Source organism: Neolamprologus brichardi, chromosome 3 (genome assembly GCF_056152115.1).
Source record: "Neolamprologus brichardi isolate AB-2024 chromosome 3, ASM5615211v1, whole genome shotgun sequence".
Taxonomy (NCBI): Eukaryota; Metazoa; Chordata; class Actinopteri; order Cichliformes; family Cichlidae; genus Neolamprologus; species Neolamprologus brichardi.
This window is the reverse complement of record NC_142106.1, coordinates 41,003,781-41,022,753: the sequence shown is the minus strand read 5'-3', so window position 1 is coordinate 41,022,753 and position 18,973 is coordinate 41,003,781. Positions and strand designations below refer to the sequence as shown.

At 43.3% G+C, this 18,973-nt stretch overlaps 1 protein-coding gene across 1 annotated transcript; it reads right to left on the bottom strand.

Moving 5' to 3' along the window:
* Positions 1-184: 184 nt before the first annotated feature.
* Positions 185-18,320, bottom strand: unm_sa40862 (un-named sa40862). Its single transcript, XM_087837654.1, has 6 exons — positions 17,725-18,320; positions 8,983-9,303; positions 8,203-8,337; positions 7,793-7,932; positions 7,649-7,688; positions 185-7,446 (listed from the first exon to the last, which is right to left on the bottom strand). The coding sequence occupies exons 1-6, from the start codon at positions 17,791-17,793 to the stop codon at positions 6,241-6,243; spliced, it is 1,911 nt and encodes a 636-aa protein (XP_087693780.1). The 5' UTR covers positions 17,794-18,320; the 3' UTR covers positions 185-6,240.
* Between the last annotated feature and the right edge of the window lie 653 nt (positions 18,321-18,973).

Here is an 18,973-nt window from a genome sequence, read left to right as displayed (position 1 = left end):
ACTGTTAGAACTTAGACTCTTTACACTTACACTGGGGAGATTATTCCATTTCGGAATTGAATCAAATAAGACCTGAATATCTTAAACAAACAAAAAAGAAAGAAACACTTCAGTACAAGAACTGGTCTATTAAAATGACAGAGATGTGATTGGGATAATAATCTCACAAGATAAACTTTGGTATATCAAGCAGATTGACTTTATTTGTAACTTCCAACTTCCATTGTAATTAATCATCATTAATCATCACCGGGATCGCATCAGTTAACAGTGTTATTGCCGCCGTCTCTATTACCTTCACAGTCACCATCCGCTCAAATAATGAAATTACATTATCTTAAACAGGCCGGTGACAAACGCTTTAATCTGCTGTGATATTGACAATCTCATTATCAGTTACATAGTAAGTAGCTTAAATACTGAGGACATTTTGCTCGACGGTGCTTGAACAGAAAGCCCGGCCTCGGCTTCACACGTCACTGTGTAAGACAATAATGCGCTGTATGTGACATTATTGTTTCGAACCCATAGAGGCTGCATGTACATTACAACTACACTGTGGTGACAATCCGTTTGTTTGACATTCGATCACACGCAATCCAGCAGCATGAAATATTCAGCAGGAAAGGAAATGTGAACCGAAATGCGAAGTTAGCGCCGAGACAGCGAGAGAGCTTGCGTACAGGCCAGCGGCAAAGCGGACTAAATAACGTCAGGCGACACAGTCGACGTTTGCTGCGTCTTTAACCCGTATTAGCACATTTTTAAACTCAGCCTGACTATAATGTGACCTCAATCATACAATCAGCCTTTAACCAGACACTGTGTATCTGCAGGATAATTATATATTGCTTTAAACTTCAGAGGAGTTTTTACTGACACGTAAATACAGCGAGACGACAGTGATGTGATTATATGCGTTTGAGCTTTTACACGCGACCATTTTTTGTGCTATTGATTATCGTCCTTCGTGTCGGAGCAGCAGACTGCCTTAAGGTGGTGACACATCGTTGCATCAGCGGCACACAGCTGCTCTTTATTGCAGTGCAAAAACAAAGGGCACTGATACTGTATCACCGCGGACACAGGGCTCGTTAGACGTATGCTTTTTCACATTCCCAAAAGAGAGTGAACAGAACATTGCTGTTGTAATTGCTGTTATCAGGGAGACTTAATGCAACTCACGCTGTTGTGTGTGAGGTCGAAGGTCAAAATGCTTGTTAGTATGTATGAATATAACAATTATTGTCTGTATACGCAGCAATTTCAGCTGCATTTCGACAGTCCAACATGTACAGAGTCAAAGAAATCCATTTGTGACACCTGGTCACACTTTTGCATTTGTTTAGCCAGCAAGGTATTTATGAAAATGAAGGCTCATCATGCAGCTGGAATCCACGTGACTTCAAGTCAAACCGTTTAATGTTTTTTTTTAAATTGTTTTTACGGTGTTTGACAAACTTGGTATGACTACTCGACTCACCCCATGACCACGAGAAAAACAGTAACAGTATTGACAACAATACATCGGTCATAATTGCTAGAGCATTTTATAAGATATTCAAGTGGTGACGTTGGTGAAACTGTGGAAAATGAGAGCAGGATTTTGTGTCCGAGCGAAGAAAGAAAAGCGTGAATGAGAAAGGAAACCGTCGTGCATTCGACTGCTCTAAGAGGAGGAGCGTTGAACACAGTCCAACTTCCTCCGTGTCGCTTTGTGTCGTGCGGCGCAAAACGGCCAGACGAGAAGTTGTTTGTGTAGGTGAAATGGAAGCCAAGTCACAAAATGTAAAAATGTCTTTGTCTAATAGTGTAGCGCCCACTGCTTGTGGTTATACGTTCAGAAAGCTGCTTAGCAACACATACAAGTCCAGCCAGAAGCAGGGGCGTGAGCAATACTGCTCGGCAACACATTCAGTCACAGTTAAAGGAAAAGAATAAAATCAGCAGAGGCTGAGATGATTAAAGCACAATCAGATCAGACACAAGCGACGTCAACCAGTGATGTCACAGCATGTGCTTTAAAAATAAATAAATAAATTTAAAAAAAAAGGAAAATCTGCAGCTAAACAAATCACCTGGTTTCACATCACCAGCTGGTGTGTACAGATGCTTAAGTCTCAAACCCACAAAGCATGGGACAGCAGCTGTTTTCTACACTGAGTCGCTGTTGGTGGTTTATCCCCGTTAACCTTCATATATATAAGGCTCTGCTGCCATCTGGTGGATGAAAGTCACGTGCCAGGTTTTGTCAGGCAAACCACCAAGTATTAAAAACATTCTAGGTGGATTTACATGTGAACAGCACCTCAGCTATGAGACAATTAACGAACATCTGTAAGAAACAAAAATGTGCATGTTGATGATGAAGTTCTGCCCCACAGTCCACGAGCACAGATCACACTGTTGCACATTGTGTGGATCTGGTGAAGCCACCTGTGTGAGCTGTTAATGTGCATGTATATAAGCGCAGACATTCTCTGTAAGTTTTCTCTTTTTTTTACTTTTTTTTTTTGCTTTGGCATGTTGATGGATTTATGAAGAAAAGCTTTTGTTGTCCCAGGAACGCAGCAATTAACTGAAATCCTGAGCAGAAAACGTTGGCAACACAAAGGCAGCGTAGCAGGAAAGTTCCATGCTTTCAGTGTGTGTGTACGTGCGCATGTTTGTGTTGGGAGACTGCATGTGTGCGGTGATTATGGGTTTCGGGACGAATGCCACTCTAGTCTAAAACAAGCTGTTGTAATGGCCGCTTTACTGCTGTGACTAAACATGCAAGCGCGAGTGTGAGTGCGTGTGTGTTTGTGTAAGACATCATGGGCACAAAGATCTCTTGGCACACCTGAAGTGGCTGACACACTTTTGACACACTCAGAGATACTAAAACATGATATAAATATCCAGTAACAACAAGTATTAGTGTAATACGCTTATTTAAGATGAACAAATGAGCAAAGAAGACTTGTACGCAAGTATAACTGCATCCAAACCACAACTTGAGGCTCATCAACCCAAGCTGACTGGGCCAGGAGCATTGTCAGTTTTACAAAAGTAACAATAATAATAATAATAAAAACCAGCAAAGATAAGTGTAAGCTTACAAAAGCATCTGGATCACTTAAACAACCTGAAAAAACGTCTACAAATGTAGATGATATAAAAGTAGCAAATCACTGACTGAACTGACAGATTCAGATTTTCAGTTAGAGCTCGTTACTTTTCACCGCGAAGATCAAAAACACATAACGAACAGTAGCCACGTTATTACAGTGAAACAAAATAACGGTCCGAGAATTAGTGAGAACAATGCGATTATACAAATAAATGAACACAGGAGTGTGTTCGGTGCTTTTTCCAGTGCTTCTTTTTGTTTAGGGACATGAATGGAGTCAGTTTTATCCGCAGGTCAATAGACTGAGATAATGACTGATTATGTAAAAATAATTGTCATTTTAATCTCACATTTTCAGCATTTTTCCACTTCTTCGCTCCTCGACAGTTTTCCTTCCCCTCGTTATTTGCGCCGATTCCCTCCCAAAAGCTACACAAGATCCAGTGTGTGTGAATGTGTGTCAGAGTGTGCGCATGTATGTGTCCCCAACGCCAAACCAGGTCAGCAGTCATGCTCCACTTTCTCTCTCCAGAAAGTTGCGATGAGGGAACTTTTCCCCGTTGTCTCTGCTCGATCCACATCCGTGTCTGCGTGCGGTAAACGTGTCCGTTTACTGCCATCGCTCGCAAAGTTGATCCAGCATTGTTTCTGCCTCGTGGCTCTTTACTTTCCGTGTGCTTTTCATTCTCTTGTGAACAGGAAGCAGAGAGAGAGAACGAGGGAGACGCTTCCGACATCAGATAGTGGCTGGAGTGACCTCTGAAGGGCGCTATGCAGGGAAGGTCAACAAATGTTCATCGAACTACGTTAGCGTGTTTAGTGTGCTTTGGAAAGTATCAGCATCAAAGCACTGAAGGTCTCACTGTCTGTGCCGATTGCCTCTCCTGGGCTGAGACGTGACAACTCAGGAAGTAGGACACAGCTATCCATGCCCTTGTCTACATACGTCTAAAATATCTGAATCGGTGCAGATTGTTCATCGATCGCTACTTTTTGGCACTGCGTTTTGCAACGATAGCCATATTTGCTACACAGCTATTAGTAGCTAACATGCATCTCTATGCCAGCAAACGTTTACACATTTTATGCTGAGGCGATGTTTTTCAGAGAGCACTGTTTCTTATTTGCAGATGATTCTCGGAGAATAGGAGGTAGCAGAGTCAGGGCCACAGTTCTTTCACAGGGCTGATAATGACAGATCGTTAGTGGGAGTTAACCTCATACTGTATTTCCTCATTCGCAATTTTGTTGTCTGTGCGATAAAAAAGGAAGCAATTAAAACTCTGATTGCTGCTTACTGTAAGTGTTACTTCCCATGCAGTCCAATCTTATGGACATAAATGAGATAAAGAGGTCATTTTCCATGCCTAACCACGACTACATAGTATATTGATAAGGAGGAGGGTTTTGGGGTTATTGCGTTTTCTTAGTAGCATGCAGGCCTATCTTTGGGAACAAATGTGTTAATCTATAGCACAACTACACTGGCATCACTGGGGAAATTTAAAGCTCATGTGAGAAGCAAACCTTTCAGCTGTTACTTTTTCGGTGAAGTCACTTATATCACGGTGCCCACATAATTTGCTTTTTCCCCTTTCAAATGCACAGGCGTAAAGGTCACAATAACGTTACACAAGTGGGGGGGAAAATCCAGTTTATAAAATATGGTCACTGAGAGGAAACCTCAGCCTCGGGGAGATGTGATATGTGAAAATGCGATCTCATCGCCTACAGGAGCGAGGAGGGTGTCATATATCAACCGCTTGGAAAAAAAAATGAAAGGAGGAGCAGAAGGATGGAGTGGGGTGAGAGGATGGGGGAGTTCACTGTGTTAATGCGACATTTGCTTCTTCCAAATATATGATGCTCCTCACTAGTTTTTTAACAATAGAAGAAAGACAGGACATGTGATAAAATGGACAGAGGGGAGAAGACGGGCAGGGCAGCGCTGAGAAGTAGAGGAAGCAACTGCTCTACTTTTATGGAGGTTTTTTTTTTTCTATCGGCTCTATAACAGTAATGGATAGAGTGGTGAGGAAGCTAATGGTGAAATAAGACGTAATACAGCATGACGAGACGGGGAGGAAATCAATGCTTCTCCTCTTTTATTGTTACTGCCTTCTGTTAGAGGTGCGGTGTGAGGTCATAACGGTGAATCTGACTGAATCTTCTCACGAGGACCTGTTCGAATGATATTTGGATTTCCTGATTAGATTCAAGGTCAGGATTGTTGTGCAGAGGCTGTTGTGTCTGCGATCAGTCCTACATCTTTCCCCCCCTCCTCCTTTTGTGATTATCTTTTGGATAATTTTATTTTCTAGCTTTTAAGAATCTGTCAAATGGAAAAATGAGATTTAGGGTAATCTGGTCTGTGTCCATTTTGGATTCTTCTTAGCCTGCGTGTCCTGCTCCCTTCTCTTGCATGCTGATGTCTTTTGCTCTACTTTACTACGCTGTATTTTACACGATCTATTTATTCCCGCATCTGAATTATTTAGAACCTCTTATCAATTCCCACTTTTGATTCTTTAAATTGGCCCGATTCTCAGTTCCTCTCTCTATATATTATTCTTGAAATTCCCTTTTTGTAGTCTTTCATTTGTGTTAAAGAAAGATTAGACAACAACAAACTCCACTACCTCTCAGCTGGTTTGGTGTCTCTCCACTGCCTCTCCAAGCTGCTATCTTTAGACTTGTTACCCCTCCCACTCCTGCTCCTGCTCCGATATATCTGAAGATAGACATTCCTAACTTTGCAGTCTTCCAAATTATCCAATCCGTCACCCTAACATCTAAAATTGCAAAGATTTTCTTGCCCTTGCTTATTTTCTTAGACTCTATCTCACCTCGCTGTTGCACTCTCTACCAGCTGTCTTCTTCTGATCTAGTGGGTTTACTGACTTTTTACAGTATGCACTGTATTTGTCATATCTCCTCCGTTCGCTTTCCCAGTTCCTCTGACAGTATCTTCTCTTTTCCCTACATCTCTCCTGTTTTGTCTTTCTTACCTCTCTCACTGTGTTCTGTCTGAATCCTTTCTTCTCTCTATGCATCCTTCCTCTCTTCTTTCATCTCCCTCAGCCTGTGCCTGTACATTCTCGCTCTCAGTGTTTTTATTTTTCTCTTCATCACATGTCGTCTCCGGCATGGCAGCTCTCCTCGCCGTGTATAATGAGGACGGGGAAGAAGAACGCATCCTGATAGGATGGAGGCCTCTCACCCTCTCTCGCCTCTCCTCCCCCCGCGTTGTCTTGCTCTGCCTCCTCATCCCTCTCTCTCCTTCCTCTTCCTCTATCTTCCCTCCTCTGCTCCTGCTCTTCTTCCTCGTCATCGTCACCTTCCCCTTCGAGCACTCCTCTGGTCTCCTCGTTGTTCTGTCTTGAACCTAAGCCAAGGAATCCTCCACCACCTCCACCCCCTCCGCCACTTACCCCTCCTCCTCCTCCTCCTCCATCTTCCCTACTTCCTCCCAGCCCACCCCCCATGCTTCTTGAATGAAACAGGCTGTTCTGGCGCCCACCTCCAAGTCTCCCGAGAGAGAACCCGCTCCGACTGAGCACCAGTCTCCCTCCCATGCCCCCACCTCCTTGCCCTGCTGCTCTGATCCCTGCCACTGTAGCGTTCAGGAGGGCTGTGGTTCCCATTGAAGCCCTTAGCCTGGATGGAAGACTGGCACTCGATGTGGTCCGCCGGCATCGGGGGCAGCTCTGAAGGAGGTAAGCCGAGTTGAACACCACAGGCAAAGCCAGAGGAGGGGGGTTGGTCCCCTGGCTGGGAGTGATGCCTTGAGGCCCAGAGATAGGTGTGGAGGCTGTAGGGTTTGTCCCCCCACTCGTTTCTAAGTCCATAAGGAGGGCTTCAGAGTAGCTCGGGACCATCTGTTGGTTACAGCGAATGTGCCACTCCAATTCTGTCATGTCCACCGTGTTGACACGAGAGATGGCTCTGTAGCTTGTCCCATTCACACCAATGCCAATCGAAATTCCTCCCGGGTGGATTCCATTCTCAGTCCCTCCTTCAACCCCGTCCCCTCTTCCACCGCCGCCTGGCCCTCCTCCGCCGACTCCCCCAACGGTATCCTCGTCCTCCCCGAACAGCTTCTCCACGTGGTAGTGGACATACGCCGTGCGGTATTCCGACACAACTCGCAGCGGCCACGACAGGAGGAAAGCTGAAGCCAGCCAGAACACCTTGTGCCTGGAGAACCACGGCTGGTGAGCTGGATCGGCGAATGCTAGGATGTGTTCGCGGAAATCCACGTTTTTAAGGTGCATTCCCTCCCTGGCCTCCATGTAGTCATCAAGCCCCTCGTTCTCCCCAAAGAAGCGTGCTCGCTTGCAATTACAGAGAAAAAAATCAAAAGGTAAAACACTGTATAAGATATAATGCTAAATTATTACCAATATTTAAGAAATTTACTGAGTCAAATGCTTCGTATTTTTGATTTAAAATGAAAATGGACATTTGTTTAAGCTTAAAAAAATAAAAATAATAAAGAACAAAATGAATCGCATTCATTGATCCCTCACATCTTACCTGGGTGAGGTAGGCAGCTTCAGCACGTGCACTTGAAAAGCTAAAGAACACAAAAATGAGTCACTATCTATTTCACTTTAAAAAGAAGGTAAACCTTTTAACAATCAAAGTCATACAGGTTTAAATTTGATGTCTCGCTGATACCTGAAACACTTTGTGAAACGCAGGCGAACAGCAGGGTGTTGCTGCAGGTCCAACAGCTCCTTTGACACGTCTTTGACACCATAGCGGGCATAGTCAAACTCAGAACTCGAGGCATGAGTGTTCACCCGCTCATGGTAGACCTGAAGAAGAAAAAAACAGGGCACGGACAAAGAGGTCGAATAACGATGAAGAAAAAAGGAAAGGAGGAAGGAAGGCAGGATCTGTGATACTAGAGGGACATTTTTATTTTCAAAATATGTTCCAGCATGAATAAAACTCAGCTGTATGGATTTTTTAGCCTTCTGTGAACAGCTGTTTGTCACAGCTCAACAACATTCACTACATCAAAAGCAGTCAGGATAACAGAAAGGGTGAAACGTGAGTGTGTAGAACCAGAAAAGTGTCCTCACCTGTGTGGTCGTATATGCATCTCCATTGCGGTATCTTGTCACCTGTCTGGTCCTCCTCACGTAGTGATAGCTGATGGCCTTCCACCAAATACAGGGTGTGGCCTGCTGAAGTCTCTGCACACGCTCGTATACTTCCTGTGTAAAACAATGAGGTAAAACAAGGCTGCTTTAAAACATGTCACAATGTTTTACACTTTCTACAACCAACTTGCTGCCTGATGTGTTAAAAACGATATAAAGACATAACATTGCCTAAAACGTGCAATCACAGCAGGAGCAGAAACAGTTGTTTTACTATCTGCATACAGTTTAAAGCTGTGCAGGCTGGTGATGGTTTGGTTATTGTGGGATTATTTTTGTCCTTCTATCGTTTCCTTCTTAGTAGAGACAGACAAACAGCTGTACGTTTGGAGACAGACAAAAGTGAGGCCAGAATAAACCAAAAAACAGCAAAACCCTCGGTCAGCTAATTTCTACATGTAGGGAAGGAAGCTGTATAATGACGTTCTCTCCTCATGAAATATTACAAATCGGAATAAACTGCATTAAACTCAGGCTTCCTTGAAGTGAGGATTTTCTTTTTTAAATCATTATTTTTACTGGTTTAACCATTTTAAGGATTCCAGACACAAAAAACAATAACTAAGTGAACAGATTTGTTTTTTAATACCAGGTCTTTCTAGATTTCTCTTCCAGCGTCTTTCTGTTTCGTGCTGGAATCACCTCACTCAAGCCCATTACACCCACCTTCAAAATACAGGCTATAACTTTGACACATACCTGGAATTCAGCATGAGCCAACATGGCCGTCTTGGAGAAGCAGTGCCAACACTCCACCAGGTAAACGACATACAGCATGGCCAGGAAGGCCAGTGGGATGTACACGTAACCACTAGAACACGGACTTTCCAATTGCTGGATGTAATAGGCCGCCGAGGTGCCGTCAGCAGATACGGAGGAGGAGCCCAGAACGGGTACGCGACAGAGAGCGCACCAGGCCAGCGTGGCAAAACAGCCGTACATGAGGAGGGTCAGGAGGAGGCACTTCCAGTGGGACTCCCGACAAAGCGAAGAGGCCAGAGACTGTTGGACTGGCCGTTGCTGTGGAGGCACAGAGAGGAAAAAAAACAGCTGAGCCACAAGACTTCACAAATTTCTAAGTACACACATTGGCAGCCACGAGAGTGATAAACAACACAACATGCCTCTAAATATGCCTCATTACTAAAGCCAAACCAGTGACAATCATTGCTGCTGAACACAAAATGTTTGTAAAGGAAGCAACACAGGTTTTCTGCACCTGCTGAGGTTTTAATAACCATATTCTTCCTGTTTGGTAAACAGTGTCACATTACAGAGAAAGTGTGTAAGCTGAGGTCTTGACCAAAGGAATGCATTACGCTGCCCCACTCCCATCACAGGATAAGTGCTGCATATTAGGATCACACACACACACACACTGCTTATGCCACTCTCTAAGTGCACACAGCCTGACTTGCACTGTGGAGACATCATATTACAGCTCACTCAAACACACACATATACGTACGTACACACATTTGAGATCTACAGACATAGATGGTCTAATGCGCCTCATTCTTTTCAGTCTTGCTATCTCTATCCATATTCACGCCAGCATGCACGTTTCTCAGCACTGTAATGCAGCCAGCGGAGAGTATGTGAATAATTTAGATGAGAACGATGCTTCTAGACGGTTCTAGCCAACTGACTCCGCTCCAACATCAGGAGCATATCAGCATCGCTGCAGTTTGTGTGTGTGTGTGAACGAAGGACAGAAAGATAGACTGCTTGTGCCAAAAGGAAAAAAAACAAACATATGTCATTTTTATGCATACCTCATAAAAACGTGATGAGAAAGGAACACGTTTAACACACACCTGAACTGTTTCATGTGAAAAAGGGTGCTTATTTGTGTCTGCGTTGATGTTTCCCCTGTGGTGAAGGCGACAAGGCGAAAGAGCAACAAAGCAGATGACGAAAAGAAGGGAAAAAAAAGACGGGATGACACCATTGTTCTTTCCTCCTCTCAGTCAAGTCTGCTCGTCCTGTCAGCACATCACGCCCTCCATTTGTCTCGCACACTGGCCCCTCTCCTCCCTCCTTCTACAGTATATCACTCACACACACTCTCATATCCTTCACTTTATCCCTGCGCACCACAACAGAGCCTCAATTTGCTATTTGCTATATTTGCTAGCAGATCTTGGTGGATGCACTGCACACAAACACGCACAAATGTGCACCCATGATTTCAGAGGACATTTGTGCGTCTTGCCTGAAACATATACCAATTCTACTGCAAATCTTACCTTATCCTCAGCTGATAATATGTCTTTACCTTAACCTTTAATGATTTACTTTTTGTCTCTATACGTGACTGTGCAAACAGACTCAGGCTCGCATTAACTGTACACACACAGACTTTCATTTTTCACTACTGTACGTCAAGGGCGAGCAGTGAAAGGCAGTAAGAAGGGCATCTACACTCCACCAGTCTGTCATCACTCTGCAAAAGCTGCCAAAAGGCATCCAAGTGCAGGCCTTAAGATCCTAAAAATAGATTTGCTGCCTTTAAGAAAATGAAAATGATCCGTGGCACCAACTTCATATCATATTTAATGCTTCTCGTATTCACATCTTCTTTCATTTGTCTATTCTCATGCAATCTCTTTTTCCTCCCCCTTCCCCAAATCTACTCCCCGAGCTCCTAAGCATTTTGTACCCACCAATCAGAACTTTTACCTCGCCTCACTCTGTCCTCGCCTGCCAACCCCACCCTCCATGTCTCCTCTGTTACATCCTCTTTCAAAGTCTGTCTCTAAGTGGATTGATTGAGCTAAGAGTGTAGCGTAGGGGGAGGGGATGAGGAGTGTGAGGGGAGACAGAGAAACGGTCATGAACTTTTCATGAATGCAAGTATGAAAGGAAGCTAAATAAGAAGAGGAGGATGAGGAGAGAGGGAGAGAAGCTAAAGAGCCAGCAGCAGTGACAGAGTGCACCTCTCTCCAGAGAACTCCACTGCCAAAATCCATCCTTTTCCACCGTCTCCCTCCCTCTCGTGCCCTTATTTTGTCCTTCTGGCACCAAACCTCTTTTGTCGTTTACCTATTACCCAAAAGAAGAAGAAAATACTCCAGCAGTGCCAAAAAAAACGTGTCAAGCATTTTCAACAAGAATCTGCAGCCGTGATGCCAGTGTGGGTACAATCAGCCCAAGACAGGAGTCAGATTATTCCTGTAAGCACTTATGCCAGTCAGCTTTTGTCAGTATGAGCCATTCTCTTTCCCACAGGTGAAGACACCCGAGTGCCAGAGCTTCAGCACGACTTAGTGAGCATAGTCAAATAAACCAGTGCCGTAAGTCAACGCACAAATTCCAGTGAAAGATGAAACATCAGAGCACTCTGTCAACCATCAACTCTGCATGACGCCAGCTATTTACAGTAATGGGAATTATACACCATATATGGGACTGAGAGGCCATTTTAATTATTACACAGCCACTAATGGAGGTTCAAATTCCAAATCCAGCAACAATGCACGCAAGTAGTTGTCTTAGGAAAACTGAAAGTCATTGGTGGATTAGAAGTAACTTCAAAGGAGGAAAAGCTCCTACTAACACCTCCTTAGTAATTATTATTCTACCAGGATATTTGAGCCTACAACAATAAAAAAAAAAACTATGTGTGCAACCATGTGGACCAGAAAACGTTTTTAGGTGAGGCAAAGGATTGCTGAAAAAACTGATTTAGAAAAAACAAACAAAGATTTTGTACTACAAAAATAGCAAAAAAGAAAACTTTACTGAAACCCCCCCAAAAAGCTTTAATACTAAAAACAGTAATACTAGCAGGGGATTTGGAAGGCTATTGTCAATATTCAGCCCAATTCATGAATAATTATCAGCAGCAGAAACCAGGCGTGTTGCATTTGTGGGTCCTTAATTATTGTCGACTTATTATTCTCGATAACCATGTGAGAGCTTAAAACGACAGCTTGACAACTTAGGTGAGATTTACAGCATGAACGGGAGCCACAGCTCAGTGTCCTCTGAAAGCATGCAGATTATGGCACAGACTGTAGGTAAAAGATGGTCTGAGATTGCAGGTCTAAAAGCTGAAGCAAAATTGAGTATTTTGGTCTAAATAACCCAAAATGTGATGTCCACACATGTGGACGCCAGGTCCTAGGAGGTTAAAGAGGTCAAGTCAGAAAGCTGTTATACACCTTTTCGCAGTCACAGCTACGGAAAACATTTAAACTGTATTTGTCCAGAAGTCTGTGGAGAACGAACTAGGGCTGCCACGATTAGTCAACTAGTCATGATTACGTCGACTATTAAAATTGTCGACGACTAATTTAATAGTCGACGCGTCGTTTGAAGCTTTGTAAGATCCCAAAAGACGCAGGAATAAGTAGTAGGATTTAAGAGTGTAATAACGGACTGAAACAGAAGATGGCAGCACTGCATGTACGAGGATGCCAGCTGCCGTTAAACCCCGAAGAAGAAGAAGCTGTGTCCCAGAATTCATAGCGTAGCCTAGCGCAGTTGTCAGCTAGTTAGTTTTAATATTACTCTTATTATTCTTTCTGGGTCACAAAATAAACGTTTAACATATTTTCAGGCGAGAATGTAACTGTGTAAACTTCAAATATCTGCTCGGTTTATCAAGACACCACATATTTTCAAAAGCGCTCCGACGTTTTCGGAGACGTCTGTTACCCACTAGCTCGATAGCTAGCCGGGGGCAAGAGGCACTAGAGCCCGTGAGAACACCGGACTCCCGGCAAATCATTTTCAAACCCACCGCCGTCTTTCAATACTCAGGTTAAACATGATATATAAGTCACTTAGATAACTTAGAAATAAAGTTATAGTTTTTAAACAGCTGAATAAACGTCAAGCAGACAACTGATTATCAGAAGTGTGAGATGCTCAAGAATATACTCCAGTGTCCTGTTATATTTTAGATAGCTAGGAGCAGACGGCTGCGTTTATTAAACTCCACTGAAACAATCTACAAATTTCATTAAAATTTAATAAACTATCATCTTGTCTTTATTTTGAGTTAGCACATACCTTAAACACTTCAAGCTGTAAGCTAATGATAGTTATATAAGAGCAGATGCTGCTGGTGCAATAAGCTGTACGTTTTACGTCCAATGGATGATGATCTGATTAGTCGACTAATCGCAAAAATAATCGATGACTAGTCGACTATCAAAATAATAGTTTGTGGCAGTACTAGAACGAACATTGATCTATGACATCAGTAAATGCTTTCTTTGCTACTGAATGAACACAATCAGATGTTGTATTCACTGCAGAGTAAGGTTAACTATGTTGAATAGACTCCACTAACTTTTAGCAATGCTGATCTTTCATATATCATCTTCAGAGGAATGTTTTTTGTTTGTTTACTTAACACTGATCTGTGAATCATTCAGGCATAAAAAGGCACCTAACTCAAGAGATGAACCAGTGTTGTGTCTACACTAAAACAAACAACAGTATTGAACAGTATCTGAAATTAATGTTAAGAAACAAGAGAAAAAGTCCAGCAAAGACCTGACACAGGACCTGAGAGAGACTGAACCTTTAGTTGATCCATCCGCTGTACACTGAAGCCTCATCAGAAACAGTCTCAGTGGACGGGTGGCTGTCAGGAAGTCATTTTTAATGAAGGGAAATGGAGCAGAGGCTGAGGTATACCAAATTAAACAAGAAATGGACTGGAAATCTGTGACAACAGGACGTATGGAGTGATGAATCCAAATGTGAAGATGTTGGTTCAAATAGTTTTCACATATGTATGGATGGAGAAGGTCAGAGGAGTTACACTGTGGGCGTCTGGGTTTGGAGATCTTGTCACAATTGATGGAGTTATGAATGCAGAAAAGTGCCAACAGATTTTCATCTTAGTCTGAGAGAGTCATTGTGTTGACTCCACTAAAATATTTACTTTCAAGCTTGTTCAAATTGTACAAATCTGTTTTCCCTTACATGCTGCAAGAAATGAGGGGTGACTCAAGACTTTTGCACACCACCTACCTCCTGAAGGACTGACCAACAATCAACACTTTTGTCTATAAAAACAACTCTGGCTGCGTCGTGATCCTGTGTCTGTTAAAGCTGCCTCCGTAGGCTGCAACAGATCAAAGTGAAATCTCAGTTTCCTTGACACCATTATGCAAAGAATATAGAATATAGCCCAGCCTGGAGGGTGTCATCTTTCCTATTTCACACTGAAAGTCCGAACTGCTCTCCTTAGAAGCTCTTTTGAAGAGGGCGAGTGGCTCTGGCATATTCTGTTGCATTAATGACATCGTTTCAGGGTTAAATATGCATAAAACATACCACTTGACAAAGTTTTGCTGGGCTCAAAACGCAGACACTTTGACACAATCTACATTCGAGAAGCATCCCGAGCACCCACAATGACTGCAGATGGCTGTTTTTTTTAATATCTTGGACCAGCTTGATCTGTGAACGAGATTTTAAAGAACTAATTTTAAACATCCCGAGCAAACATCCGATACATCCTGCTTCTACTAACTGAAACACTCACAGGCCTTTCCCGTTAACCGTATTTGTGCGCTTCGAACGAAAGGATCGTACAACCCTCTCTCCGTATTAAGGTGTCTAATAGAAAACGTGCGCTGCTCTCCCGTCCTTCCGTGCTTCAGCTCATACTGATTCAGCTGGTTAGGTGTGACTGGAGCAGCTATAATTAGCAATCCTAGCGTGTGGGTGGCAAATGAAGTGAGGGAGCGAAGAAAGGAAAATGTGCTGCTGATGCTTACGGTGCTCTGCTAAAAAATTATGTCATTTCAACACAACTGGAGGGAGTCATTTGGAGATGTCAGGTTTCTACTAACTGTTCGGTGGCAGCAAACAAATTATTACCACTTGATGTGGCAAGCAGTGTGTCATCATACACTCATAACGCTATCATCATTATTGCTCCGTGTTGGAGTGTGCTCAGTGGAGGCTACAGACCAAACAATGACATCTCCTATTCATAAATTAAATATCAGTGAAGGCAGAGGTTGGCCTATACGTGAGCCTGAATCCATGTTAGTTACAATACTGTAGATCCGAATGGTGGATGCTAAAAGTTTTCACAGAAACCTCTCAATAGTCTAGTCTCCATCTGTATGTAGACGGTCATTGCTTGCTAATATATAACTGTTATTGTAGCCCATGACAACAACAGTATCAACAAGATACTATCACAGGCATGAAGAAATAAAGAAAAATCATGTTTAATGTCAAACATAATAACTGAATACAAACATTTAAACAAAGAATTGAGAGCATTGCTTGTGTGTTAATTTTAGAAAAAGCTATTCTTGTTTATCTCTCAGGGAGTTGTAACGTTTCTCTTCGTTGAGTCAGGTTTTGTGGCTGTTGACACTTTTCGTTTCTATTCCTGTTAAGTTTACATGCTTTTTTCAGCTCCTCTGTCTCTTTTCACATGACAGTTTTCCCTCCCCCTCCTGATGATGAGCGGCGTCTCATGTGGTGTGGTAGTTTTCATGATTTGCGAGTGAAACTTAGAAGGAAATTAGAAACGCCTGCTTCGATGTGACAAACCTTCCCGCTAATGGAAATATGGCACGAGTTGTTTCTATGTATGGAGAAGTATGAGCTGCAATTTTAAATCTTAATCATTCAATTCTGCTTTATGTGTAGCAATGCCTGCATAAGAGTGCATACATGTATGCATACCCATGTGGCGCAAAGTGAATGCAATTGAGGGGAATATGAGTGTGGAAACGCTTGAGTGGGAGAGTCGAGTACGATGGGGGATAGGAGGATGAGGCTGTAAACTCCACTGGGCAAAAAAAACAGGAAGGAAACCAGGAGGGGAAGATGAAAAGAGTAATGGAGGCAGAGAAGAGATTCAGGTTGAAATCATTGCATTACACTGCACTGTCTGCACTGCAGGAACGGATACAGACAGAGGACTGTAAGTGAAAGGCATCTTTTAACAGGCGTTTCTAGTCCACACATTACATCCATTGGTTTATGAATGATCACTTCTCAGGTGCCAAATGCTTAATTTATCTCTTATTTTCAGTTTTATTAGTCCTTATTTGTAAGTATGATGTATTTCAAAGTATTTGGACAATTAATACACTTACTCTGCTTGCCACCCAGCCAAGGTATTTAAAGCGCAATAAAACCAAAGTAGTCTTTTAATGGACTACTCAGTTGAGAGACGAATGATGTGCTTCTCATTTTCTCTTCAGTTAATCTGTCACTGCAATTTTTATTAGAATGTTTCCAGATATGTAATTCAAATAAGCAAAAAAGGGCTTTTATTTAATGGACAACTAACATAATAGTAGCAGCCTTATAGCATTCATACATGTGACCAAGAGTCTTGCCATAAGACTGGGAGCCCTGTACTGCCTCACCTGACCACCAAGTGTGACACAAGCATATTGCCACTGGCAGGCTGCTTGCATTACAACACACCCCACCTTTGTCTTCAAATGCGTTCAGTGGGAATGTGTTAGTAGCCTCTGTCAACTTGTCATAAACTCCACTGGTAAATTACATTATTAATATTATAATATATACGTTTTAAATGTACTACAACACATGCCCAATGTGCTGTTTCACAGTGGGTACAGACAGTCATGCAGCATGCTCAGATGTATCTATGATAACTTCTTCCTGCCAACTGACTTACATAATGTCATGTATTGTACCCTTCTGTATTTCTAAAGCATTTTTTTCATGATAAAGTGCGTTTAAGTGGATGATGCTGATTGTTCTAAGATGTAAACATAAACATTTGAGCCCTGTGTGAGAACTTAGCAGCAGGAGGCAGGCTTCAGTAGTTAGGGATGTGTGTAATAAGGACATCTGCTAATGAGCTTTGTATGTGTTCGCAAAATTAGCTGAAATCAGAAGAAAACACACTGCTGAGTAGGTACACTGTAACATATTGTAACTCCCGGGGTGAAAATCCTGACATACTGCTAGGATTTTCCGTGATTTCACATTACGTGTCCTTGTGTAATTCTGGCTGTAAGGTGGGTGTGTGGCTAAACTGTGATGTCACCCTCTTGCATCTCTGTGGTGACAGCTGGCAGGTAGACGTGGTCTACTATACAGAAAAGACCATCCATCCCAAGAGTAACACATCACGCAGCCCTGTCAGACACATCGCATCAATACTAAGCCCCCTACCACCCCTATCTGTTTACTAAAGCCACAGCCTGATCTCCATTCACACTAAACCAAGCTCCTCCGTGTCCTTGCGTGAGGCATCACGGAGAAAACAATGGCAAAGACATGTTTTGTCAATGAAAGAGCACACTGATAAGCGTATAAAAGCATGTACTATACATGGAGACGGCAGGCTGTTTGGGACACAGAAATTGTGTCATTGATAGTTCTTCAGTGAGTGAAAACACATTCACCTTTAGGTAAACTGGACCCTTGTTTGAAATGTAAACCCCAAGGAGACAGGAAAAATGTCCTTACCTGCTCTCTTCCCGACCCTTCCTCCAAAATGGGCTCTTCTGCAGCGGCCGTCTCCTCCTCCGTCTGCATTTTCTTTCCTGCCACTCCTTCCCTTCCTCAGAACGGGGCACAGGCAGCTCCCTCCCCGGTAACCTCCGAAGGCAGGGACCTCCCCGGCGGAGCAGGGAGCTCGGTCACCCCATCCGCCGCAAGTCGGTATATAATTTCACGATGGCGGGGCCTGCGGCAAATAGGCATCATCTACTCCTGGTTTATAGGTAGCCCCTGCCTCCCGTCCGCATCCTCTCGCGCTGACCCCGCTTACTGCTTTGGTTCCACCTGCTCCATCCTCCGGCTCCGCGCTCACAGAAAGACGGCACGAAGCAGCCAAAGTCAAAGCCCCGTCACCCTCCGTAACAACCGTCTCCGCTGACGCCACCTCCAGAAGCGTGTGTATGTGCACGTGGGAGCGCGTGACCGACAGCGCAGGGGGGTGGGGGGCAACCGGAGTCAAGGATTTCTCCAGCTGCACCCCACCGATTTTTAGATTTTTTGCGCAAAGGTGAAGAGGAGAAACGGGCAGCATCGAAGTACGGCAACCAAAACACGAATGTCCGTCTCCGTTTAACTTTATTCGGTCGTGTTTGCACCTTGCTCTGGGTCCCCATTGACGTCATATACCAACAACCCCCGCCCCATCTATTCACCTCATCACGTGCACCAGCGCGAGTCTCCCCCGTAGAGCTAGACACGCGCCCACACTCAGGATGCACGGCTCTAACTCGTACAGTACGAGCCAAATTACATTAGGTAACGCAGATATTTATCATAATGTGTTACAAGCAGACATGGTCACACATAAGAATTCAATTGCCTCAATTACTTAGGTTAATATTTTTATTTCACATCAAACATCACAATTTATCAGAAATAATCAAACGTGAGATGGTTATAATGTGATGAAGGCTTAAAAGGTGTGAAATCTAGTTGAAGGTGACTGATTGAGAGAAGCTGGAGTCCTTAATATGTCCTGAAAACAAAACGGTTTTATCAGTGACTTATCCTCTGTCTGAATCTTAAAGATGTTATTTCATGGTGTAAGACACTAACCTGCGTTTACTGCGGGACTGATCAGGACGCTTCCCTGCCCAGCTGGAAGCCTGGAAGACCTTGGAGATGTTCTTTTTATGGACCCTGCTATGGTCCTTTAGCCAAATTTCATATAATCCCTCAGGAAGGATAGGTGAAGTTAGTTAAGGACCAACATCAC

What these genes read in the sequence shown, in the direction of transcription:
- unm_sa40862 (XM_087837654.1), bottom strand. Translation starts at nt 17,793, where the DNA reads ATGCAGACGGAGGAGGAGACGGCCGCTGCAGAAGAGCCCATTTTGGAG. An exon ending in AAGGGTCGGGAAGAGAGCAG is followed by an intron (nt 9,304 to 17,724) that starts GTAAGGACATTT and finishes GTGCCTCCACAG; the next exon opens with CAACGGCCAGTCCAACAGTC. An exon ending in ATGCATATACGACCACACAG is followed by an intron (nt 7,933 to 8,202) that starts GTGAGGACACTT and finishes TTTCTTCTTCAG; the next exon opens with GTCTACCATGAGCGGGTGAA.